The 27,334-nt window shown below is 46.3% G+C and overlaps 1 protein-coding gene across 2 annotated transcripts; it reads right to left on the bottom strand.

The window, feature by feature from the left end:
* Positions 1–226: 226 nt before the first annotated feature.
* IFRD2 (interferon related developmental regulator 2) lies at positions 227–23,166 on the bottom strand. Of its 2 annotated transcripts, none has more exons than XM_084839620.1 (12): positions 22,978–23,166; positions 13,468–13,584; positions 12,631–12,715; positions 9,219–9,343; positions 8,112–8,269; positions 7,889–7,939; positions 4,387–4,568; positions 3,801–3,906; positions 2,780–2,917; positions 1,917–2,045; positions 1,595–1,690; positions 227–988 (listed from the first exon to the last, which is right to left on the bottom strand). In XM_084839620.1, the coding sequence occupies exons 1-12, from the start codon at positions 23,021–23,023 to the stop codon at positions 908–910; spliced, it is 1,314 nt and encodes a 437-aa protein (XP_084695746.1). In that variant the 5' UTR covers positions 23,024–23,166; the 3' UTR covers positions 227–907. The 2 variants fall into 2 exon arrangements, with proteins under 2 accessions (XP_084695746.1, XP_084695747.1); XM_084839621.1 differs by lacking the exon at positions 22,978–23,166 and adding an exon at positions 14,383–14,477.
* Between the last annotated feature and the right edge of the window lie 4,168 nt (positions 23,167–27,334).

Here is a 27,334-nt window from a genome sequence, read left to right as displayed (position 1 = left end):
CAGAGCACCCTCTCAGCGATGAGAAAATGATGGTTGACGTGTACGGGAAGGGGGAGGAGAGGCCCGAAAAGGCCTCCAAGCCCAGAATCACCACTTGAGCAGGGGAGGAAGAGCAGAGGCCCTCAGCGGCCTGGGAAAAGCCCTCAGCGGCCTCAGCGGCAGTCTCTGGCCCAGAAGTGGCTCCTGCTTGAAAAAGAGTGAAGATCACTGGCTAGACAATCAAGAATTAGCAATTGCAAGAGCAGCAAAGGGGTATAACCCCCCTCATGGTGCTCACAGCCCAGCGTTTAATCTATACTGATTTGTAATGTACATTTCATCCATCCAAGGCAAAATGCCTTCAACCCCAGAGGGGAAGAACCCCAAGGCACCCAACCTCAAGCCAGTCCCTTTCCTGCCTCCATCGTGGACACTGCAGTCTGCACCCTCACCCTAAACCAGCCCCCGCACTGAGTTCATTGCTGAAAAAGTCCACCGCTCGGGAGAGAAGATCCAGTATTTGATTTCACTGCATGCACCGCAACAGCAACTGCAGAAGGCGTTCGGCAATGGAGGCAGGAAGAAGAAGCTAAAAAAACCACTCACTTAAAAAAGCAGGGTACAGGGATAAGTCTCCCCATCACCCAACCTCGTTTAGATTTTTGGTTAAAAAAATAAAATGGCACCTGCCCACTGCCATCCCACCATGATTCAAACATCCGAGACATTTAAATATTATTCTGTACATATATAAAAGCCCCCAGGCAAGGGTGGGGGAGCCGAGAGTGCATGGCACACGCCCGGTTTCTGGATGAGCGGAGGCAGGGGGACCGTCGCCCCAGGCTCTTCCTCCCCACCCCTGCAATGTTCACAGTGGTCCGGGTCTGTAGTTCATTGGCTTGGGAAGGCAGGAGGACACAAGCTCCCCTCAAAGGACATCAGCTCGCTTATCTCGAACACGGCTCCTTGCTTTTGTCCGGGCTTTGAAGGCGGCCGAGTTGTACAAGTGCTGGTGGAGTGGAGAGAGAGAGGGAAGAGGTACAGATAAAAATTAGCTGAGGGAACCTCTGATCGATAACTTTAAGAACATGCGGGGGAAAGCGGAATGCATGACTGTGTTCTATTAGGCCCTGTCCATGAGAAGGGATATACATATGGCACAGTGGGTCTCCACACCAGGATGGGAAATCCCCCCCAGTTCTGCCTTTGCCACAGAAAAAACACTACAACACAAGGACATGACAAGAGCCCCGCTAGATCAGACCAAAAAGGTACCAGTGCCAGCCCTCCAGATGTGATGGACTACAACTCCCATCATTCTCAGGATGGGAAGCACGGCAGGGAGGCCGCACCCTTCCCCGTTCAGCTCCCTAGGATCTGGTTTCAGCAGGGCCATCTCCACACAGCCTGGAGACTTGCGTTTCAGCCACTGCACATCACATCAGAGCCCGAAGCCTCTGAGTGGGCACAGGCCGATTTCTAGCAGCATCTTCAGGGGCCTGTGGTAAGCTGCCCCTGCTGGGGAAGAGGCACCTCGTTTCCTGGTGTCAGACAGACACCAAACCAAGTGCGGCAGCTGACGGCAACAGAAATGGCGGCAGCAGAGCGGACGTACCTTCTCGAAGCGCGAGATCTTACTGGCTTTAATAGCTGCAGCATCCAGCATGAGAGGGGGCCCCAGCTCAAATATCTCGCGCAGCAGCTCATTGTTCTGTGGAGGAGAAGAGAACACTCCCATTAGGGGGAATATCTCGGAGCCAGGAGCGGAGCAGCTGAGCAGGGTCCCCACGGCTACACCCCAGACAACAAAGAACGGCTGTGGAGAAAGTGGTCTCCAACACTGTAGCGCTACACACGCCACCACACATGCGCGCGCACCATTTCTTGCCTCTGCAACGAATTCTCTCAGCAAACACACACATCTCTGCTGTCCTTACCTGCAGATGGTGCCTGACCCCAGAGCCAAGAGCCTCCTTGAAGGCATTGTATGTTCTTCTCCTCACCCAGCTGTCCACGTACATGCATTCCAGTCCGAACTTGATGGTCTCCTCATGGCACTCCCCATTCTGGAGCAGGGAGAAAGTGCATTGGGGAACTCCGGAGAGAGGAGCAGAAGTTCACCCCACCCCACCCGCACCCCCAGGTCCCTCGTGGCTGAAGAGCCACGCTCAGCCCTAGTTTGTCTTGCTGAAGGTGGGGTGCGACTGGCCACTTCACGGCCACTGGAGGCTCCGCAGGATAAGCCATTTGCGGGCAGTTCTGATCTCACCCAAGCCCCTGCATACCGCCTGCTCTGCCAAGATGCCAACTATAAAGGGTTCAGAACAACCAACTGAACTGCTTCTGGGTACAATACCTAGGACACACAGAGCTGCCCCAAGCAATTCTGGCTTTTGTCCCTTTCCGTATCAAGGAGGCAGCAGACATAAGGAACTTCCCACAGCCCGGGGGGGTGGGGGTGGGGAGCCTGTGCTTATAGACCCCCCTCCTCCATTTCCAGAGTCCAGAGCTTGACTCTGAGCCAGATTGTGGAACCTACTTTGAACGTGAGCCTTGGAACTGGTGAAGCAGCTTGGAAAATGGGAGAGTTCCTCTGAGCATGCAGAGAAAGCATTTTGCTCAGCAGTGAATAATCATAACCTGTGCTTCACAAGTCAGGCATTATGGAGGTGTGAGGATTCAAAGTAGGCTCGAGTCCCTGTGTCTCTGTTTTCTGAGAAATTAAGGGCTGAAGCAACACTTAAGGGGAGAGACCCTCTACAGACCACTGGGCAAGGATGGCAAGAGCCAGGCAGGGCACCTCAATGAAATGCAGCACATCACGAAAGATGGAGCGTTGCTTGCGCCGGTCTGTCTTGGCTCGGTACTTGTTGCTGTCTGTGGCCAGGGCTTTCAATTTTGTGCACAGCAGGTCAGTGTCCTCATAAAAGAAATCCTCCTGTGGCAAAGGTGAGACAGGTGCCAAAATGAAGTGTCAGCCTGCAGGCCAAGGCCTATTCAGGAGGCTGTGAAGGCTGCACATCCAGCCCCCACTTTTCCTTCAGAAAACGCAGAAGGGTATTCCCCCCGCCCCCCGGATCTCCCATCTACAAAGGTACTGCAAGGGAAGGGCATCCTGGGTGCCAAGTCTACTAACTGGGCACAGGCTATTCTTAGAGCACAGCAGCCTTCCCCAGCCTGGTGCCCTCCAGATATTTTCAACCTCAACTCCCATCGGCCCCAGCTAGCATTAGCAATGGTCAGGAATGCTGGGAGTTGTAGTCCAAAACATCTGGAGATCAGCAGGTTGGGGAAGGCTGGAGTGCAGGCTCCCAAATTTGGACTTCGACAGCATTTTCTTCAAGACTGAGTGATTCAAGGTCAGACTTTGACCAGCACCAAGCCAGGGGAGACCACAAGAATGACCACAAGGGGTTGTCACCTCCCAAGCCATTAAGGTAGCCAGTGAGGGGAAAGGATGCAGCTTGGAGCTGGTTGACGATCGTTCCAAAGCAGGCTACAATTTCCTCACTGAGTATTCCAACCTACTGGAAAGTGCCCCAGGGCCCATAGCATCACCCCTGCTGGATAAGACCAGACGTTCACCCAGGCCAGCATTCAGATCCGACAGTGGCCAACCAGATGTCCCTGGGAAGCCAACCAGCAGGACATGAAGGCAACAGACCTCTCCCCTTGTTGCCCCCCTGTAGCGAGTATCCTGTGACACACTGCCTCTGAAAACGGAGGTTCTCTATAGCCACCGTGGCTAGAAAATGACCATGAACACACGAGGGGCGAGGTGTGCACGTGTGCATGTAAGAGTGAGAAGGGTCGTATAATACCTCCATGTCTCGGGCCAGTTCAAACAGAAGCGCAATCGTTTCTCCAGCCACAATCCGAAGGTTGACATTGTCACTGGACAGCATCAGAGGCAACTTAGGTAAGTGACTGAGGAGAAGAGTGTGAGATTTTATGCCCTATTATTATTTATTGACTTGCAGTATTTTTATTCTGTTCTTTAGCCAAAAAAGTCTCCCTTAAAAAGATTAATAATGAGACCATCCCTGCCCCTTAGGCTTACAATCTAAAAGACACAACACAAAAGCAAAAGGGATTGGGAGGGAGAAGGGGAAATGCAAAACTTAGGCACCGGTTCTTAGATGATGACCACCAAAGTAATGGAAGAGGCCATCATCATGACCATCAAGCCCATTTTGTGAGGAAGCTGCCTCCTTATCCCTTTTCCCAGCAGTCAGCCCCAGATTCTCCATGCCCAGGCAGATATGGCCAGCAAAGACAACTGTGATCTCCCTACATTCCAGCATTAAATCCAAGTTTTCTACATGGTCCATTCACAGCAAGAATTGAATGAGGCAGAAATATTTCCCCCGTCAGAAGAAATGTTGCCTGGCAAGACGGGTCACTCACTTGTCCAGGATCTTCTTGATCTGGGTGCTCGGGCAGATGGTGAGTAGCAGGGACCACGACTGGAGTGCATTGCAATGCAAGGTCTGGAGTAGAGGGCTGTGGTGCGAGGGCACTAAGCTGGTATCCTTGCTGCAGGAAGTGCCAAAGATTCCCTCCAGGCAGGCAAGGCAGGAGACCAGGTCCTGAAAAAGGGGCAGGGATCCATTAGTTATCACAGGAACAATAGGAGGAACTGAAAGGAAGCCAGAAGAGCTGCTAGTTAACTTGCTAGGCGAACGATGCTGGGGTTCAGAGTGTCATTTGCTCCCAGGTCCTCCTGGCTATTGATCCGGAGAGTTATCCCCTTCTTAGGCAAACTTCACTTCCTTGAGCCATATTTAGTAATAGCTGTCTATTAGTTTTAATAGATTTAATAGATTTTATTAAATAGTTTTTAGTAATAGCTGTCCTGCAGGCACCTCTGCTATGGTACTCTTTTTCATTTTAGCTGTCAGCTCATAACATCCTATGATCTCCATCAGCCTTTACCAAGAAGGTGCCCTTCAGATGTTTTGAACTACGACTCCTATCAGCCTCTGCCAGGAAATGTAACTGAGCTTATTCAAGGAAGGCCACATGGACCTGCCATAGGGTTTTGCTTACAGTGCAGATAGCATATGATAGTATAAGATAGGTATAGGAGGAATAACTAAGACAGCCAAAGATTGGTTCTACGGGTCTATTTTGATCCAGAGTGAATTTTGGGTAGTGACTGTTGGGTAGCAGAGTCATTTGACTTTACTAAAGAAAGAGGTTTATGGGGGAAAGCTTGTGGTTAATGCACTTTTTTTTTTTAGACAAGTTGCAAACCATACAGTACAAAGACAGGATGCTTAAGGAGAAGTTGGGAAATTTCTGAGCTTCTTTGAAATTAACAAAGACATCACCAATCTATTAGTAGATAGGAGGCACTTACATTTAGAGTAAATGGCTTAGAAAGAGCTGGCCCACCTTATGATAACCAGTCATCAAGCTTTAAACATAATAGTTGCCAAGTAAGGTATTACATATAATAACTGGCAGAGGACTAAAAGAATAAAAGGAGGTTCACCTTATGGGCAAGGCCCTGCCTTCTATCCCAATTCTAAGGGAAGTACTTCTTCTCAGAAGGAGAGGGGGCAGAGCCTGTATAAGCCCAACTCTTTTCTTTCTATTTCTCTATGAAGTATGAAAGGCGTGTATTACTTTTTCCCAATAAAAGCATTCTGTTCTATTTTGAACCGATGACTATCTGGAAGTCAATGCATCAAGGCAGCCATTTCTCCCAGCCAGCGCCAAATGTCAGTAGACAGGAAAAGGGAACCTGACATAATCTTAAACAGGTGGTTTGAGGAAAAAACACCAGTAAATTCTAATTTCCCTAAACTCGGAGAATGAGATTGTTTAAAAGCTGAACTGGCATTGCTGAACTGACTTCAGCCAGCACTTCAACACGTAACACCAGGCTATGAAGCCCCACCCATGCCCTAACACAGCAAGCGGCTCATACGCTGCCCCAACTCTCAGGGCAGATCCAAAAGAAATCGGCTGCACTTAGAGCTACATGGCCAATCCTCTTGGTTGCAACAGTTAAGCCATATACTAGAAAAGCACGGCTGGATAAAAACTGAGGGTGGAAAGCCAGGAGCTAGCTAACTACATGATTAATAGGCCACGGGAGGAAAGAGACTGTGGTAAACCCTATTTCTCTCTCTGTAGACTGGACTATGCAAGGAGACAGCAGCCAGAGTTCTCAATACAAAATGGGTGGATTTCCAAAGAGATATCACAGGATCAAATGCTAGATTAACCGTTTCCCCCCAAAGCAATGAATGCTCCCTGACAGGACTTCAAACTGTGGTGCTGTCTAGCAGAGAAACCTACAGTTAATCACCTGGCAAACCCCAAGGATCAGTATGAGAGAGACAGTCTAGTTTGATATTCTAACCACTACATTATATTAGAGAACCAGTGTGGTGCAGTGGTTACAGTACTGAACCCAGACCAGGCAGACCCAGTCTTGAATTCCCACTCAGTTGTGAAGATCACTGAGTAACCTTGGCCCAGCCACTATTTCTCAGCCTAGTCACAGGGTTGCTGTGAAGATCAAATGGACACATCCCATGCAAATCACTATGACAAAGGGCAGAATTTAAAAAAATGGAAATGAACAGTAAATCAGTACAAATTGTCTATCTAAGCTCAGTGGAGAAATTCCTTCCCAGAGTTCGAGTCAAAGATGTTTAGGGTGTCAAAACTGTGGTGCCTGTTGCATTGCTGGAAAACTCTTTCCCAATGTATTCTAGAAGTTTGTCTGGAGTATTTAGAAAACAAAATAGAGCCCATTCCATAAACTATGTGGAGTTTGGTTATTAATAAAAAAGCCAGGAAATGCCAAAGCCCTTGAGTATCCCTTCAGAGAGATACCTAAGGATGAAGAGAAATTTGCCCCTTAATAGTTTTGGGTTCGGCACAGCAAGAGAACCAGGAGATTTTTCTGCGTGGTGTGCAAGCAGTTTGGAAAATTGTAAAGATTATATTTCCCAGGGAGTTATTTTTTCATATGCCCAACTGGTAGACAGAAATGTGAACCTGCGACTTCCCTTCTTCCAGTTCTTGAAAATTAGAACTTATATTCAAGAAGCAACTAGAGGAATAGCCATGGCTAGGTCTTATACCTCTTTTGAACATTCAGAAAGCTTACTGTCCAAAGTATATAAAATATTAATAGAGATGTATATGAAAATGGAGCAGAGGTAATTAAACAAAGGTGGGAAAGAGAATTTAGCTTAACAGTTTCAGAGGAACAATGGAATTATGTATGTTCAAAAATGTGTAGGAATGTATTAGATGTGACTTCTGGAGAAAATGTTTATAAGATAATATACATATGGAATTATATACCAGCCAGGATGCCTAGGATATTTCCAGCAGTAACAGATATGTGCTGGAGGTGTAATGGTAGGGGGACTTTTGCCAATATATGGTGGTACTGTAATCTGGCTAGGGAATATTGGAAGAAGAAAATAAAAGGAATTAGAGAAATTACAGGCTATGAGCTACAATTAATCCCAACAACTATACACCTGGGTGATATTAAAGACCAGATCTCTAGAGTTTTAGTGGGGATGTTGAGGTATATGTTAATCGCTGCAAGGATCCTCTTAGCAAAAGCTTGCCAAACAACCTATAGAAACAGAAGATCTGTACTATCATGGTGATAAATAAAACAACAAGTAATAAGTTGCTACAAGAGGGAAGAATGAACTTCCAAAGAAGTTGGATGGCGTTAATGAATTATTGGAATAGGCTTAGGCAAGATGATATAGCAACCTTAGATATACTATGTGGGCATTAAGCTGAAGTATTTTTAATCAGTTTGAATTATTCTATTGCGAAACAAAATAAAAATGTACACATACGTGTGCGCGCACACACACACACACACACACACACATATAGTTAAAGCATGAGTTTACGTTACCTCCATATCTGCAGCAGCGATGTAACAGCACATCCCCAGAGCTGTGGCGCACTATGGGGGTGGGGGGATGAACAAAAAAGGGAGAGATAGAGGAAGATCATGTCAAAGCCATTCTGAGCAATAGTCTGAATACTTCCACACAGACCCAGGTAACATCTCCCTCCCACAAGCGCTCTCATGCATCAACATTCGCATCAAGGCAGAAAGAAAAGGCGTTACTCACACTTTGCCGAGCGACTGGGCTGGCCGAGGAGTCTGTGAGGATGGTGATGAGGAGGGGCTTCAGGCTGCGGAAGACCTCCTCCCCCTCGGGCCCCGAGCCCATCTGAAGGCACAATAGTGTAAGAACAGTAGCAGTAAGGGACTGCTCCTCCCCTTTCCCTGAGAGAGGAAAAAGATGCAGTTGGCCTCCTTTCTGGTACAAAATGTGCAAATGGTGACAGGCGTGTGCCAGCAAGACCAAACACGGGGGAGATGAAGAGATTTAGAGTGGTGGAGCACAGAGCACAAGCGGTGGCACCCTGTCAGCAGTGGATTCTTTGGCAATATTCTAAAGTGGTGTTAGGACAAGAGGCTGCCTACAGGACGTAAACGGTATTTCAAAGACAACATCAAGAACACATCTAAGAAGCACAAAAGGTGCTAAAGAAACACAAAAATAAACATGGAGAAATGCACCTCTCTTCTCCTACCATATAACACTGAGGATGCCAGAAAAGGCTACCGGTCCACAAAGATGGAGGAAGGCCAACAAAGCCTGCATTATCTAGCATGCTTTGTCTCCCATGATGCTTCATTCCAGTCTTAGAATTATTAAGCAGGGTTTGTTTTTTAAAGGATATTTCCTTCTTGTGTGAAAATGCCAAGCTACCATTTATTTATCCCCTCAGCTCTACAAGAGTTGCCATATTTGCCAGCATTCCCAGCTGTTCTGATAACTGTGCCTCCACTAGAGGCAGAAAATCCCCAGTTCCCAGACCAAGCATGGGCATAATGATAGCACTGTGGTTAAGAGAATGCGCAAGAACCAGAAAGTCTTGGTTCAAAGTTCACTGGATAACCTCAGGCAAGCCATAATCTTTATTAATAAAAGTATCGAATTTCAAAGGACAATGAGATGCCCATCAGAAAGTATCATATTTTAAAAGGATGAAATTACTAATATAATTCACTCAAACCACTTTCAAGTCCAGATGATTTCAATGGGAGAGATTTAACCAGGTCTTCTGTTCTCCCACTAAAATCAATGAGACTTGAAAAATGCTTCGATTAGGGTGTATCAAGTGCCAAGTATCATAACAGAACAGTCCACAAGGCTGCGGAGACCCACCTTTCTTCAGGCACTTCTCTAAGGAATCCGTGACAGTAATCCTGCGTTCCAACAGGAAGTCAAAGAGTGTCTTGGAGGAGAACGCTAGCCGCAGGCTCTCTAGAGCAACCTGCCGTATCTTGGCACTGGAAAGGTGTTGAGAGAGAAAGAAAGAGAAGCGGTCATAGCAAGGGGCAGTCCGGGAATGATACCTGGAAAATCCCACCCCCCATTCCCAAGAATCCAAGCTTTGCACTAGACAAATTCACTCGGAATAAGTTATGTCAATTCAGGTTTACTTCCTCTTTCCCAAAATGTAGGATTTTATTGGGACTGAAGAGGGCAAGTGACTATGGACACTGCACATCAGTAGGCAGTAAAGGCACAAAAATGAGTGTTGTGGGCTATGCTAAAGAGCTGTTGTTGTTGTTCAGTCGTTCAGTCGTGTCCGACTCTTCGTGACCCCATGGACCATAGCACGCCAGGCCTTCCTGTCCTGCGCTCTCTCCCGGAGCGTGCTCAAGTTCATATTCATTGCATCCGTGATGCTATCTAGCCATCTCATCCTCTGCCGTCCCCTTCTCCTTTTGCCTTCAGTCTTTCCCAGCATCAGGGTCTTTTCCAGGGAGTTTTCTCTTCGCATTAGGTGGCCAAAATATTGGAGCTTCAGCTTCAGTATCTGTCCTTCCAATGAGCACTCAGGGTTGATTTCCTTTAGGATGGACTGATTTGACCTCCTTGCAGTCCAGGGGACTCGTAAGAGTCTTCTCCAGCACCACAGTTCGAAAGCATCAATTCTTCGGCGCTCAGCCTTCCTTATAGTCCAGCTCTCACAGCCATACATTACTACTGGGAAAACCATAGCTTTGATTAGATGGACCTTTGTCGGCAAGGTGATGTCTCTGCTTCTTACTATGCTGTCTAGGTTGGCCATTGCTTTCCTCCCAAGGAGCAAGCGTCTTTTAATTTCATGGCTACAGTCACCGTCTGCGGTGATCTTGGAGCCCAAGAAAGTAAAATCTGTCACTGCTTCCATTTCTTCCCCTTCTATATGCCAGGAAGTGATGGGGCCAGATGCCATGATCTTCGTTTTTTTAATGTTGAGTTTCAAACCAGCTTTTGCACTCTCCTCTTTCACCCTCAACAAGAGGCTCTTTAGATCCTCTTCGCTTTCTGCCATTAGGGTGGTATCGTCTGCATATCGGAGGTTGTTGATAATCCTCCCAGCAATCTTAATTCCGACCTCTGATTCATCCAACCCGGCATTTCTCATGATGTACTCTGCATATAAGTTAAATAAGCAGGGTGACAATATGCAGCCTTGTCGTACTCCTTTCCCAATTTTGAACCAATCGGTTGTTCCATCTCTGGTTCTTACTGTTGCTTCTTGACCCTCGTACAGGTTTCTCAGGAGACAGGTAAGGTGGTCTGGTACTCCCATCACTTTAAGAATTTGCCACAGTTTGTTGTGATCCACACAATCAAAGGCTTTAGCGTAGTCAATGAAGCAGAAATAGACGTTTTTCTGGTGAGGCCTTACCTGTCTTAGTTCTCAGCAAGTATGAGACCTAGAACTGTTCTTTAAAAAAAAAAAAAAATCTAAACTCAGAACTTCTCCATTATGAACTTAACAAGTACACTGTGTATATCCTGTGATACACAACACACACACCTTTTTGTTGGGGTGGAGAGGGCAGTGTATACATACCTCTGGAACCCAGGACTAACTGCAGCTTTCAGCGGCACACAGACATCGTAGTGCTTTCATATGTTATGTAATTCATCACAAGAATATATGATATATCGGTGCACACCTCATAATTCTGCATTGTGTCAGATTTCTGAACTCAAGCAGTGGAGTTGTGTGGACTGTGCAGAGACCTACCTCCTCTATGGCACTGTGTGAATTTATTTGTTTTTAATTTTTGCAGCCCATCAATTCCCTAATACACTGAAGAGAACAGAGCAGGAGCTTTAGGGATTGGTGTTCTTGGAAGGAAAAAAAATGCAACACAGAAGATTACAGCTGACAAATCCCAGGGGACAGTATGCAAAGATAGGGAGTCAACAGTCCACAAGGGGCTGAGCATTCCCCCAGGCACACACTGCCTCAGGGTACATGAGGATTTGCAAGATAAGAAGACAGGGAGTTAGGGAAAGCCATTTGAAAGTGACAGGCATAAAAAGGAGTGTTGCTTTTAAAAAAAATCATTCAAAAACACCAGTTCAGAAGTTCACTCTGAATAATCCGGCTGCATGGCCAGAAAGGCAGCAGGAATTCATACTGTGTAGCAAGGAGCAGTGCCAAGCACTGCGTGTGCTTCTGCCAAATTCTTCTCCACAGAACTGCATCTAGCCTATCCTGGTTGGCAGTTTGATGCTGCTGGTGAAATCTGGAGAGAACTGAGGTATCTTACATACTAATAAGGAACTCAGTTCTCCAAGCGCTGATCCCTATGTAGCCAAAATGAACCACACACAAGAGGGAAGTGTCAGCATGCTTGGTGAAACCCCGAGGTTTGTGAACTCTAATGGCAGGGGGGAGAACAGCAGCAGCCCGATAAGGATTGAGCATCCTTAGTTGGCATGTGGGAAATGGAATGGAGTATCCTGGAAGAAGGCAACCCTCAGCTCTAGAGCACAGAATGGTTGTAATGAATTTGGTCAGCTTGGTGAGCTCTGCCAATACCAATGCAGCTGGAGTATCCCGAGTGGAGGATGCCGCTGCCTTCCAAAGCCACAGGGTTCAGCAGAACAAAGGACACTCAGGTTCAATTCAGACATCACACCAAGCGATGATGTGTGCTAACCATACTTTGAAATCCAAGCCACAGTCTGAGCTTCCTAACATGTAAGCAAACCATGGTGTGGAGAGCATGTTTGCTTTCGATTAAAGGTTTGGCTTGTTTGCCTTCATTTGTGACCTGCTCAGAACCCCAGGCACTAGGTGTGTTGGCCTCCAGAACCAGAGTTGAAATGCCAATCCAGACATCACATCAGCAGTCCACAAATTTGGTCACTGCTGAGCATGAAGCCTGAATGACAGCAATGCATTCTCGTCATTCCCACCCCCTGCCTTTTTCCAGGTTGAAGCTGAAGAGGAAGGTGGGGTCTTTTCCCTCACTTCTGCTGGACTTTAGAGGTGCACCAAGCTCCACACATCAGAGACAAGCAGTAAGGAGATGGCCAGTGGCAAGTTCATATTTTTGCTGGCTATTAGGACAGTCAGAATGTGTGCACACCCACATTCCCCCACACCAGCCCAGAGTTTGAAAACACACTTCAAGCCATGGTGTACCATTCTGGTTTGCCAGCTGATCACAAACCATAGTTTGTTAATTCAGACATCACATTAAATCAAAGTTCATAAGCTTGTGAAACCACAGTTTGGCATGATGTCTGAACTAGCCTCAAAATGGCACATATGCCTCACCTCTTGTCCATCACATTGTCAATGCACTCTTTTAGTTTATCTTCCATCTCCTCTTGCTGTGCCTGCTCATCCACCGCTTCACCTCCTGCAAAACGCAGCCCAAAAAATAATCATCAAAGCTATATCAGACCAGCCAGATCCACAGCCTGTGAATCTTGCGCTCGTAAAGCAAGGAGAGCAAGAGCTGCAAGTCAGAGGTGAATGGCACAGTCAGAGCTGCAAAAGGATTCTTTATCCTAGCATTTCAACAGGCTTTTTGCCCAGAGTACTTTTTCAACAGGCTTTTGGCAATTGCGAATTGTTCTGGCTGCTGCTGTTACTTTAACAGTATTGGTTCTGATGGAGTTATATTATAATGAATGAAGCTCACTGCCACTTTGAGGACCAGGTTGGTAGCACACTCTCATACAGAATTTAAAAGTCAGTCTCTGGAAGTGTGCCTACCTATGGTCACATTGTGAATGGCTAATGCAGATCCATATTAGTCATTTGTAACCCCAAAATATCAATTTTTGTAAACCTTCCATGTCTGATTGCCTGGAGGAGATTCTTACAAGTCTAAACATATGGTGGCAGTTTCTACTAAAACCTTTGACATACTCTCCTCCACCCATTTTATTTAATAAGTCCTAGGTCTTCCTTCTCAATCCCGCAATATATCTAAGTCCTGCCAAAAAACAACAAGAACACCCCACCTGCCAGAAACCAAACTATGTTGTGTGGAGCTTCCATACCTACATAGGTGTTTAACCAAAGTTCTGTGGTTATAAAAAATCGAAGGTTTGTTTAACACACAGAATTCCAGAGTTTCTGTCACTAACTTCTGCCCACACTCACCTGTCACTTCCTCTACTACACTGGTACTCTCACTGGCGCTGCTGTAGTGACTCAGCACTTCACTGGCTGCCTCGTCATCACTGGCCTGGGACTCCATCTTGGCATTACTACGAGCTCCTAAAGGAAGAGATTAAGAAGGTCAGAGGCGGCTTCTCATCCACCTGAACAAAGAACCATGCCAAATCAAGCGTTTACCTATCTGAAGAATATAGAGTATGTTACAGAGTTTTATTTTCTCCAGGTGTGACTAAGGGTGACTACAGATGACTATTTACCAAGAAGTAATTTATCTTGGCATTCACGTAACCACCTGATACGCTGGCTGCCAGTGCCAAGCCAAATAGTGAGCAGAATTACTAACCTGATCAGAAATCTGTGGAAGCAGGAGAATAGTAAGATTCTCCTCATGATTTGGCTGGGCAACACCCAAAATCCATACAGGTGACTGTTTTCCCACACATTTTCACCTGATGTGCACCTGAAAACCCCCTTAGCAGGATAACAAACAACCAAGCAACCCCAGGGGTGAGACAGCTCATCTCCAAAAAGTTTGGTGGTACTGGCTCATACAACCAGCCCACCAAGCGGGTACATGGATGCTACTACTTGATAAATGATCATTTGCATTCACCCAGACTTGTTAATTTGCGTACGTGTTTCCCTTCTAAACAAAAGCCCAGCATCTTCACTATTATCTATCATGCTTCTCTTCTTGTCCTAGGTTACCAGATCAAGACCCTTCTGTGATACCTCACTCCTGCAACCCCCACCAGACTGTAACCTTGTCTAAGTTCATACTGCAAAGTATGATGCAATACAAAGCAAATAACCATCAAGCAAGCCAGGGCAGTTCTGGAGCAGAAAGCTGCAGTCAAATATCAGGAGGGAAAGGGGGAAACCCCATTTTCCACTCACCTAAAGTTACCATCTCTCTTCACATCCCTGGATACATTTGCTAGCACAGGACGGGAATTAGCCTGCTACTGGCTTTGGTTAAAATTGGCACTGTCAGCTTAGGCACACCCTACCGATAAGTATTCAAGGCCTGGACCAGGAGATAATCAGCACCATATGGAAGGGGAAGACAGCTCTTTAACCCTTTCTGACTTTAAGGAACCAGGTCTTTACTCAATACCCACAGGGAGACACTTGGATAAATTCACTGTAATTATTGATTTCATTCAGGGAGAAATAAGCATAAATAGCTAAGTCATATGTAGGGAATAGGGGAGAAATTCACCCAGTTCACATTTTTATGCAAACTTACAAAATTCACACCACCCAAACTGGAATGCAGTTAAATGTTGACATCCTCACTTTTCTGGTTTCCAATCAAAGTTTGCACATCAAAAAATTGTGTATAGTATAGAAATGTGCACACAAAAACTCATATATTACAGAGAGGTGAGCACCAGAACACTTCATCTTAGGGAATATCGCCTGTAAAAAATGTGTATAATTTGAAAAATGCATACAAATGCATACATTTTGAAAAATGCGCACACAAATATGAACACATTTTCATGTGGACTGTAAAAAAACAAATGTGTAAACTAATGCAGAAATGGAATCAACTTAATGTAGGAAAAAATGAGAAACTGAACAGAATTGTTCTTGGATTCCTGCACTGAGCAGGGGGTTGGACTCGATGGCCTTGTAGGCCCCTTCCAACCCTACTATTCTATGATTCTATGAGAACTGAACTTGATAGACTTGCTATCCTTAGATGTAGAGAAAGTGGTTAAGAAAGTGGAGAATAATGGAGTAAGCATTAAAAAAATACTAATACAGTATACAGTTTCAGTTTTATCAACTTCTTGTTTCGGCTGTAGGCCATTATAAAATTGCAAAGCCACAACAACATGCAATACACAAGGTACTACTGCCACAAACATTAAAAGGCGGTGTTTAACACAAAGCAAAACTTCAATAAAAAGTTCCATTAGACCCAAGTGGCAAGCATGCACATAGGTTTCAAAAGTCTGATCACATTTCAGCCAGGGGTAAAGAAGAGGTCACAGCCTTTGGCATGGACCTCTTGTTGTCATTTGCATCTTTAAAAAACATACACCTCCTCTTTTGTCAACTTGACCAATGGTCACAATTCTTCAAGAACTGCGGGAAGAACTTGTCCTACACATTCACAGGTGCTAGACAGGTAAACATGTAGTTTAGGACACTGCGGGAAGAACTTGTCCTACACACTCACAGGTGCTAGACAGGTAAACATGTAGTTTAGGACATTCCCAATTTCACTATACAGAGGTGGATGTTACAGTATCTTTTGTCTGAAGTTGCAAAAGACATTTGTTATAGTTCAAGAGACAATACAAACATGTCAACATCTGTTTTCATACTCATGCTTATACTAAAATAATACTGTCTGGCTACAGGGACAAATCACACTGAGTAAATGGATCATACACACACCCCTTCAGTGTTTTAATACATCTTTTTAATTACTGATGCAAACTGCTTTGTATCCTTGAAAACAGATTTGCAAAGATCAGTGTTAATGGAGCAGATTCATCACCAACCCTATATGGTTCCACAGGGAAATTCTGTTGATTTGATTTTATGGCGTCTTGGCCACTTACTCTGCTGGAATCAGACCAGCTATTGCAAAATTGATCCCCCCTACCCCTCACACACACACTATTAAACACGTTCAATTTTGTAGCAACAAGATTTTTCCAAATTCCCAGAACAGGAAAACAGCAATCTCAAATATCAGTATGCTTCAACTTATTCCAATTTGTGTGAATCTAAACACAAAGAAACTAGTCCATGGCCATTGGTCGTGCTGAGTGGGGATGGTGGAAGTAATAGTCCAGGAAGGCACCAGGTTGGGGAAGGCATCTGCATAAAGACAACTTTCTTTTGCCTACAATCAGGGGAAGAACTAATCACTACTGAGCTCAGCAATTATATCATGACTTTAAGTGTTAACGAGGCAGGGTACCAGTGCACATCCTTGCTTAACCTCCTTAACATCACCCCCAAAACTTTGGAATAGAGTCAGCCCTGCATAGGGAGATTAATCACTGGCTGGAGATTTGGAGGATGCCCGGTTGGAGAAGGCTGTTTTTAGTCAAATACTAGAATATAGAGCTTTAACCAACTAGAGAAGACGATGGACCAGGTCAGCACCTGCAAGCTTTTCCCACAACACCTATGGATGGGATCAAAAGCCATCTTCAGATTGACAAAGGAGCAAACAAGTACCCCTTCCTCACTGACACAGACCTATGCATGATATGAGCAGTGCAAGACATGGCTTAATCTTAGGTAAAGGTAAAGGTGTCCCCAGCCAGTCGTGTCCGACTCTAGGGGTGGTGCTCATCTCCATTTCTAAGCCGAAGAGCCAGCGCTGTCCGAAGACGCCTCCGTGGTCATGTGGCCGGCATGACTGAACACCGAGGTGCACGGAACGCTGTTATATGGCTTAATCTTAGCTATGATCAATTGAAAGGTTTTAGATAGTAGAAGATGAAGCCTCAGCATGTAAAAACAAAAGCAGTCCCATAACCAAAATGTGGGCTCAGAGGAGGGGAAACCCTTAATACTTTCAGTGCTCGTGGCTCTAGACAGTGGATAGAGCCTGGCTTCTAGGGGCTTGGCTGATAATCACTTACTTTTTGCTACCTTATATAATACATTCTAGCTGTTGAAGCTGCAGGGTTTGGGTACCCAGTTCTAAGATCCACGCCTGCCCACAGTAGTCTCTTCCATCAACTCCTCGCTCTGGCTGAGAGGCACAAAAGCTCCCAACAACCGGACACTGAAGCAGCTTGAGCATGCTCAGCTGCTTAGGAGAGCGCTTCTCCTTAGCTAACCTCATGCAGAAGCAAGGAGGGAGGCCATCTGGGAAGGCAGCCAAGTGGCTATGTCGAGCCAGCCACCCTTCCCTGCTCTACTTGGGGAGAATGTGAGAGATCAGGCTATGCACAGCCCATATGCGCTGGTGGGGGGATTCATCGGTAGTCCTTAAGATACCTATCACAGCAACCAAGAACATGAGCTATGAAAGATGTGCAAGTGTTTGAACTAAACAGCACTCCATCGGGTGATAGGGCAAGGAAGCCCAATTAACAGCTGTACTGAAAAGCAAGGTTATTGTTACATCTGGCAGATAATGGCTGGTCACACAGCTTTTATGTGTTGTTTTAGATTAGACTTTTGTACAAAGGCCATCCCACCAGATGGAAAGTGTTGTGCAATCCAGAAGCCAGGATGCCCTCACAATCAGCAGAAGCAGACCCAGTACAAGGAGACTCATAACCCATGTTCTGGTTCCGGTAAAGGAGCAGAGCAGCAGCAAGCTGGAGAAGGAAAGAAGGGTTAGAGAGGAGAAAAGGACTGGAAATATGGCTATGACAAAATGCAGTAGAGATACGACGAAAGGCCATTTAATTCCTGCCCCCTAGCATCAACCTTGGGTACAAGATAGCTGGGATACTAAACTCATAATCAAAAACAGCAGCCAGCACTTCCTAAGCAGACAGTGCCAAGGGAGTGCCGCTAAAGGGTTAATAGGCTTCAGGCTTCATGCCCTGTGCAAGAAAAAGGCTGCAATGGTGGCATGAGCCACATGAAAGCATACTGCTGAGTACACAGCCGAGCCCCACAGCAAAGCACTCGGCAGCACAGTGCCACCCAGTGCAAAGGGAGGTTGCAGGGACCATTCTGCACCAGGCCCAACAGGGGCTGTTCATCGCCAGGACGTGACACAGCCACTCCAGGTCCCAAACGCCAAGGCAGGGCAACGAGATTCCCCTCACAATCCACTTGCAAGAACAATCATCTAGCAGGAAGACAAGTGGGATGCATGTGTGAACTTTAACACACCGAACTAGTGGAGAGGTCATATTTATTTGGAGCGTATGCAATTGGCCTGCTAGCAAGATGCCAAAAGAACAGGACATTGAGTTCTGCCCAGCTGGGAGGACAGACAAGCTCTGTCTCCCCAGGGCGCACGCGTGTGTGTGTCTGTGTCTGCTGAATGCATGTCAGGGTGGCCCTCATTGAAACCTGCATCACACCTAGTAGAGCCCAATCCAAGCAGAATCATAGAATAGTTGGAAGGGGCCTACAAGACCATTGAGTCCAACCCCTGCTCAATGCAAGAATCCAAGTCAGAGCATCCCTGATAGGTGGCTGTCCAGCCTCATCTTGAATGCCTCCAGTGTGGGAGAGCCCACCACCTCCCTAGGTAAAGTAAGTCTGCATTTTCCTCCCATACAATGTTTTAAGATGGCCTAAATGAAGACTGTTGCTTTATCATCAAGCTGGCTTTGTCACCCCTGCCCTGTTTTACTTAACACCCATCCCGATGAAGAGTTCTGGAGACCTTAGAAACTTGCTCGCTATCTTGGAACGTTTTGCTTGGTGCTAATAAAGGTATTGCCCAACTATGGCTTTGGGAATTTTTCTAAAGGACCAATACTGCTTCCTCTACTGTTTCACCCCAACATACTAACATAGCCTTAGGCTCTTTATAACAAGTAGCCATCCCCAGCAGTCTTTTCCCTTACTGCATCTTGCCTAGAACAGTAGAGTGGTCTCCTCATGTTAAGACAGCAATGCTCTAGAAACAAGGGTAGGATTCTCATGTGGCAAAGACTTAAAGAAGGGGCAATAAAGACCGTATACACAAACAAAGAGAGGTTAAAACAGCATCATAGGGCACAATGCAGAGCTTAACCCACACGCTGAAATCAACGGGATTTAAAAGTGCTTAACTTTGGCTGGGCTGTGCCTTGTTCATAGTGTATATGTGTGTTTATTTAACAAAAGGATAGGTTAGATCGGCCTTCCCACTACAACTCCCATCACCCCAAGGGGGGGCACTAGGTTGGGTAAAGCTGGCTTCCTAAGAATGAAATCAGATTTAATATATTTCTCACATCCAAAAATGTGAGCTAGCTTAATATTACAAAATCTGTAAACAATAAATCCTAACAAGAATTTAAAAATACAGAAAATAAAAACCACAAGAAAGCAATACCAATCACACACACAAAAACCAGCAGTAAAACAGTATAGTTAAAACAACGCAGCAGCAGATAACAAGCATCCAATACAACATTAATACCCTAAAGGCAGCAAGCAATAAAACAGCAAATGTACCAAACTAGGTCTGAGCAAATAAACAAACGTTTTGTTTTACCTGGTGCCAAAAACTTAGAACACCAAGCATACGGACTTAGCGAGGGCCATCCCCACCTGCCTGCCCTCAGCAAATGGGGGAATCTGGGGAGGAGGCTCCCCAGAAGATCTCAGGGAATGGGTAGGTTTGTATGGGAGCTGGCGGTCCTTGAGACACTATTTGGCACTTTGAATTGTGCCTGGGAACATCTGGGAATTGCTTCACAGCTGGTAAGATATGTCCCACATAACCTGTGCCAGCCAGCAGTCAACTGCTGTACCTTGAACCAAGTGATGTTTCCAAGATGCCTTTGAAGGCAACTCCCACATACAACACATTGCAGTAGCTGAGCCTAGAGGTTACTAGGGCGTAAATAACTGTGGTCAGGCTGCCACGGTTGATCATGAGCCCAAGGGGCTTCCATTTCAGAAGGTTTCTAGAATAATTCTTAAACCCACAGACAGACCATAAAGCTTTGCCTCCAAAATAATGCTCTAAAAAAAACTTTGTCTACCCAAGCTATTTCAGTGCACACGATGTCCATGTGGGAGATTTCAGACAGTTTTCTGTTAACACAGTTCCATAAACAGTATCAGCTAATTTTTGTAGAAAGAGTACCCCACACTTTCTGGATAACAGCACCGCTAAGTAATAACAAACTGAAAGAGAGCCAGCAGAGAGCCAGCTAAGTATTCACTAGCCCTTCTGGAACATGCCAGGGCACATGGGTGAGAAAACAGGTGCTTAGACCAGTGCTGACAACAGAAAGTCAACACAAAAGGACTGTGGCACCTGCAGCTGTGTGTTTGTGGAGCCAAACAGATTTGTTTAGTACACCTGTAAAGGACACCAAGAGCTCTGTTTTTTCACTTTCATGCATTGCAAAAGAACTCGATGGTATTTTCAATGCAGCAAGCATGCCAAGTTTTTTTTTTTTTTTTAATTTGCACAACCCAAAGCCACGCTGTTCAATGAAGGCATGCTGTGAGCTTTCAGAAAAGGGAATACTATTTTACGCAGGGTTAAGACATGAATGACATAGTCAGTTCAGGTATCTAGGAGGTGTGAAGAACGAAAGAATGGATAATAGGAAGACTAGTGTACTCACGTCTTCTATACCTGAATGTTCTCCTGTATTTTCTATTTATAGAAAATGTCTTACAATTTGAAGGTTCCTGGGCATGAATGAGATGTGAAAGCCCAGAGAAGAAAAAGAGGGGGAGGGGAGGGGGTACACTGGAAAAATAAAACATGTTCTCCTCAGGAATTTTTGGAAAATGTGGAAACACCCCCCCCCAATTCTTTTCCAGCTTCCCCATTTCCCCCCCAAGCCTTCATATCTCTAGGCATAAACAGCTTACACTGCTTAAAGCAGAGGTCTACTGTTCTTCCCAACATACTTGCTTTACCACTCTAGTTCACACTCTTGGTTTCTGTTGGTGAGAGTGCAGCTTTCTCCACAGTTGTGAAAGAGCAATCCTACATAAGATGTTCAAGTTTCATGTATAGCAGCAAATAGGAAACTACTTCAGAGCACACAATAGTAATCAAATGTTCATTATAAGGTAAGGCATATAAATATATTTACACCTAGGTAAAACATTTAAAATTATGGACTTGGAAGTTAGACAGTTTAATCCTTGCTTTCTGTGGCCTAGATCTCTCTGAGATAGTAAAACTATGCCAGGGCTGTACCATTTCCAGCTGTAGGTTCACATGATTTAATTCCCCCCTGTGTAAAGCACTTACTTTTTTTCCAGTAGCACTAGTTTTCTATGTGGAGGAAACTGTTTTGCATGGAGAGGTATTCAGTCATGTGAACCTCTAGCTGCAGTCTGAAGTGGTATAGACCACACTCAGATTTACCACAAGAGCACTGATTTTATCCTGTAAATTCTATCGAAGTTTTTCACCCAATAGTAAGACAAAGCCAGATGTACACACAACTGGCACGAGATTGAGTACATGTGGCAGAACAGATGTTGCTTACAAGTGGTAAGGCTGTGTCATATAATGGCAACATATCCTGAGTAATACAGCCTTTCTGTATTCCCATCACACCGAACTTAATTATCTGGCCTAGGACATCAAAAAACTTAATTTGGCTTATCACAGACTAATCAGAAACATCCCTATGTGCAGCAGGAAATGCTTAGGTGTTAGAAAGGGGAAGAGGGAGGGATCTCAGGAGGGCAATCTGAGAACACATAAGGAGGATTTCAGAACAGAAGCATGTTAAAGGGCCACACAATCACTGCCATCCAATAGTGCTTGTTTTCTACCGTTTCCTTATTTGGGCAGACTTAACTACAGCTTATTTCATTGCTCAGCCCTTAAGAGCAGCGGGGCTAGATCACACCAAAAGTCCATCAAGTCTAACATCCTGTTTCCCACAGTGGACAAACAGATGCTTCTGCAGATGTCCACAGGGAGGGCATGAAGGAACAGTCCTCTCCTGTTGTGGTTTCCCAGTACTTCCACACAAGATCTCATAGGAAATCTGAAACTAGTTCACCACTGCATGACACCCACGTGCTTTTCATCACATGCAGATGGATTCACATACACGGAACAGAAATATACCACAGAAATATACAAGTGTTGGTCACACAGGACAATCTCCATGGGGCTTTTATGTCACTTCCGAATGCTTTTTTGTCCCCTTTGTGAAACACACCAAGAGGAAGCGGGGAAGGGGTTGTCTTCAGATGTGATCTGCAAGTGGAGAATGAGGGCATGAGAAGTGGGATGGGTGCTTTTTTTTTTTTTTTTAAAGGCCATGTGGTGAGTTTGGCGGATGTCACTATTCCAGATCAGAGCAACAGGGCAGGCGATGGATGTCCTGGGAGACCATTCCAACGCCGTAAGACCAAGCACCGCCAAGCCTAAAAGTCCTGGTCCGGCGACTCTCGCTTTCACACTACCCAGATTTGCTTATTGAGCCCTTACTTGTATCTCCCCAGCCATCCCCACGCTTTCCGGGTTTGCAGGCCAGGAGTCCCCAAGGGTGCGCGCACTACTCGCGACTCCGGAGTGACCAGCTGGAGAGGTCAGGACTAGGAGGAGGAGGAGGAGGGGGAGGAGGAGAGAGTTCTACCCTTTAGGGGGCGCGTGTCTCATTCTGTATGGACACGCGGCACTTCAGCCTCGGGCGTCACCGCCAGCGCAAGAACTGTCAGAGATCCTGGAGGGGGCGAAACCGGAGCTAAACTTGCGGGGGGGGGGGCCTTGATCCGGATTCCTCCTACTCTCTTCCCCCCGTTGCAGGAGGATTCCTCTCCCGCCCGCCTGCAGTCAAAAGGAAGGAGGGAGGGAAGGAGCCTGGCGGGCAAGTAAGGTGCCAGACAGGCTGACCCACTCACCTCGGCCGCCCCTGCGGGCTCCATCGCCCCGGCGTTTTCGGGGCATGGCCAGGCCGGGCCGAGCGTTTATCAGGAAGCGGTTTCGGGCCGGGCGGAGTCTCTGCGCTGGGGATCGACGGAGCCGGTCACTGCCTGACGGGGGAACCACGCCGCTTGCTCCACCATCTTCCTTTCCTTGATGGATCGATCACTCGCTCTCTTCGCCCTCCTCCCTCCAAGCGAGTGCCGGCGCCGCCACCGACGTGCCCTCTGGGAGCTGAAGTCCTGGCGAGCCCGCCTGGCCAAGCCCATGCGCTTTGTGACAGCGGGGCGCCTGGACTACGAGCCCCATGATGCTCCGCGCGCCGTCCTCTCATAGACTTACTGGGAAACGTAGTCCCAAGGATCAAGGCGCGCTTGTAACGTCTGCGGGGAGGGAAGTGAACTACGACTCCCAGAAGCCCACGGCCGAAGTTTCGGCGCCGCGGTAGAACCTGTGGGTTCAGCCTCGCTCCCGCAGTTCTAGAGCTCCCGAGAGTTAGGCGCCGGGACATACTGACACTCACGCTCTGTGGCGGAGCGATGCTGTGATTTTGTTGTTGTTTATTCGGTCAGTCGCTTCCGACTCTTCATGGACCGGCCCACGCCAGAGCTTCCTGTCGGCAGTCGCCACCCCCAGCTCCCCCAAGGTCGAGCAATGCTGTGTTGGCAGGGGCTAATTAAATTATTGCTTTCGACCTGTGGTGCTGGAGAAGACTCTTACGAGTCCCCTGGACTGCAAGGAGGTCAGATCAGTCCATCCTAAAGGAAATCAACCCTGAGTGCTCAGTGGAAGGACAGATGCTGAAGCTGAAGCTCAGATATTTTGGCCACCTAATGCGAAGAGAAAACTCTCTGGAAAAGACCCTGATGCTGGGAAAGACTGAAGGCAAAAGGAGAAGGGGACGGCAGAGGATGAGATGGCTAGATAGCATCACCGATGCAATGAATATGGACTTGAGCACACTCCGGGAGAGAGCGCAGGACAGGAAGGCCTGGCGTGTTATGGTCCATGGGGTCACGAAGAGTTGGACACGACTCAACGACTGAACAACAACAACAACAATTAAATTATAGAGTATAGAGTTGGAAGGGGACATTTAGGCTATCGAGTCCAACCCCCCACTAAGTGCAGAAATCCAGTTTAAAGCATCCCTGAGAGATGGCTGTCCAGTTGCTGAACTTTTCTATATATATAAAAAAAAAAGTAAAGGTGTCCCCAACCAGTCGTGTCCGACTCTAGGGTGTGGTGCTCATCTCCATTTCTAAGCCGAAGAGCCAGCGCTGTCCGAAGACGCCTCCGTGGTCATGTGGCCGGCATGACTGAACACCGAGGTGCACGGAACACTTTTCTATATGAGACTGTTAATCCACTGTATCTACTTTCCGTTTCATCGCAGAATTGAGATCCAAGCTCTACACTAAGGGCTTTTCTTTTCCTGCTTTTCCACTGCATAACCAGTAAGGAGCTTTTCTACACAAGGCATTTATTGTGTACTTGTCATTCCTTACAGTTGTTTATGGGTTCCGTGGATGACCCTCCAGTTTTGCTTGTTTTTAAAGAGAACTTTCGGGGGGGGGGGGAGGAAAATTGGGGATTATTTCTGGAAGTGAAAGAAAAGATATTTTCCTACTTGTGTAATTGTGTTGTTCCACCATAGCATAGTAGACCTAGGCCTGGTCTACACATGCAGGAGAATGAGGTAGTTACAGTAAAATGGGCTGTGCCACTTCAGACAGAAGGTGTGAGGGTCCAGCTTGGATGCTCCTCCACAGAGAGAAAACTCCAAAACCAGCTCCCTACAAATAGAAAAGTAGCAATAGAGAAAGTTGATAACTCAACCCTTGTTGGCTATGTTTGTTTCCTGTTTGCAGGGCAACATTTATGTAAGTGAGCATTAAAACGTATGATTATCCACCTGCAGTCATAGAATCATAGAATCATAGTATAGTAGGGTTGGAAGGGGCCTACAAGGCCATCGAGTCCAACCCCCTGCTCAATGCAGGAATCCAAGTCAGAGCATCCCTGACAAATGGCTGTCCAGCCTCGTCTTAAAGGCCTCCAGTGTGGGAGAGCCCACCACCTCCCCAGGTAATTGGTTCCATTGCCGTATTGCTCTGACACTCAGGAAGTTTTTCCTGATGTTCAGCCGGAATCTGGCTTCCTGTAACTTGAGCCCATTATTCCGTGTCCTGCACTCTGGGATGATCAAGAAGAGATCCTGGCCTTCTTCTCTGTGACAACCTTTCAAGTACTTGAAGAGTGCTATCATATCTCCCCTCAGTCTTCTCTTCTCAAGGCTAAACATGCCCAGTTCTTTCAGTCTCTCTTCATAGGGCTTTGTTTCCAGTCCCCTGATCATCTTTGTTGCCATTCTCTGGACCCTCTCCAGTTTGTCTGCATCCTTCTGAAAGTGTGGTGCCCAGAACTGGACACAGTACTCCAGATGAGGCCTAACCAGTGCTGAGTAGAGGGGAACTAGTACTTCCCGGGATTTGGAAGCTATGCTTCTATTAATGCAGCCCAAAATAGCATTTGCCTTTTTTGCAGCCACATCACATTGTTGGCTCATATTCAGCTTGTGATCGACAACAATTCCAAGATCCTTCTCGCTCGTAGTGTGGTTGAGCCACGTATCCCCCATCTTGTAACTGTGCATTTGGTTTCTTTTTCCTAGGTGCAGAACTTGGCATTTGTCCCTATTAAATGCCATTCTGTTGTTTTCTGCCCAGCACTCCAGTCTATCCAGATCACTTTGAATTTTGTTTCTGTCTTCCAAAGTATTAGCTATCCCTCCCAATTTGGTGTCATCTGCAAATTTGATCAGCATTCCCTGCACCTCCTCCTCCAAGTCATTAATAAAAATGTTGAAGAGCACTGGGCCCAGGACTGAGCCCTGCGGTACCCCACTCGTTACCTCTCCCCAGCTTGAGAAGGTCCCATTGATAAGCACTCTTTGAGTCCGATTCTGTAGCCAACTGTGGATCCACATGATCGTTGTTTCATCTAGCCCACTTCGAGCAAGTTTGCTCATCAGGATATCATGGGGCACTTTGTCGAAAGCTTTGCTGAAGTCGAGGTATATGATGTCTACAGCATTCCCACGGTCTACAAGGGAGGTTACTTGATCAAAAAATGAGATCAGATTTGTCTGGCAGGACTTGTTTTTGACAAATCCATGTTGGCTTCGAGTAATCACGGCATTGTTGTCAAGGTGCTTCCAGATGGATTGCTTTATGATCTGCTCCAGAATTTTCCCAGGGATTGATGTCAGACTGACTGGTCTGTAGTTCCCAGGTTCCTCCTTCTTACCCTTTTTGAAGATAGGGACAACGTTAGCCCTCCTCCAGTCATCTGGCACTTCCCCGGTCCTCCATGATTTCTCAAAGAGAATAGACAGCGGTTCTGAGAGTTCTTCTGCCAGTTCCTTTATTACTCTAGGATGCAGTTCATCTGGCCCTGGAGATTTGAACTCATTCAAAGTAATGAGGTGTTCCTTGACCATATGCCTGTCGATCTCAAGCTGCAATCCTGCCCCTTCAGCCTGTACTTCGCCTTTGCCAGGGGGGTCATAGACCCTCTTTTGGGAGAAGACTGAGCCAAAGTAGGAATTGAGCACCTCTGCCTTTTCTTTGTCATCTGTTATCATTTTGCCATCCTTATTTAATAGCTGAACAACCATTTCTTTCCTCTGCCTTTTACTATGCACGTAGCTGAAGAAAGCCTTTTTGTTGTTTTTAGCATCCCTCGCTAACCTCACCTCGTTCTCCGCTTTAGCCTTCCTGACGCCATCCCTGCAATTCTGTGCTACCTGCCTGTACTCTTCCTTTGTTACTTGGCCTTCTTTCCACTTCCTATATGTGTCCTTTTTTGTTTTCAGGTCATCCCTAAGCTTTTTGTGAAGCCACATTGGCTTCTTCTGTTGTCTTCCACCTTTTCTTCTTGTTGGAATTGTTTGTGATTGTGCCTTGAGAATTTCCTTTTTTAAAAGTTCCCACCCATCTTGGACTCCTTTTCTCGCTAGCATTGTTTGCCATGGGACCTTACTGATCATTGTTCTGAGTTTATTAAAATCAGCTTTCCTAAAATCCAGGGTACGCGTTTGAGTACACTCGGCTTTTGCTTCCCTTAGAACCAAGAACTCAAGTACAACATGGTCGCTTTCCCCCAGAGTTCCTGTAACTGCTACTTTATCCACTAAGTCATCTCTGTTGGTTAGGATCAAGTCAAGGATAGCCGATCCTCTAGTTCCTTCCTCTACTTTCTGTAGGAGGAAGTTATCCGCCACACAAGTCAGGAATTTCCTGGAGGGGCCATGTTTTGCAGAATTTGTCTCCC

The sequence above is a fragment of the Heloderma suspectum genome, chromosome 2 (genome assembly GCF_057233095.1).
Source record: "Heloderma suspectum isolate Gila_16-S chromosome 2, 16-S_ref, whole genome shotgun sequence".
NCBI classification, from domain to species: Eukaryota; Metazoa; Chordata; class Lepidosauria; order Squamata; family Helodermatidae; genus Heloderma; species Heloderma suspectum.
The sequence above is the reverse complement of the archived record's forward strand: the minus strand, read 5'-3'. Positions and strand labels throughout refer to the sequence as shown.

Excerpts from the sequence above, each read along its gene's own strand:
- IFRD2 (XM_084839620.1), bottom strand. The coding sequence starts at position 23,023 with ATGCCCCGAAAACGCCGGGGCGATGGAGCCCGCAGGGGCGGCCGAG. Across the intron at positions 7,940-8,111 it reads GCCCAGTCGCTCGGCAAAGT|TGCGCCACAGCTCTGGGGAT; the intron begins GTGAGTAACGCC and ends CCACCCCCATAG. Across the intron at positions 4,569-7,888 it reads TCGCTGCTGCAGATATGGAG|GACCTGGTCTCCTGCCTTGC; the intron begins GTAACGTAAACT and ends CCCCTTTTTCAG.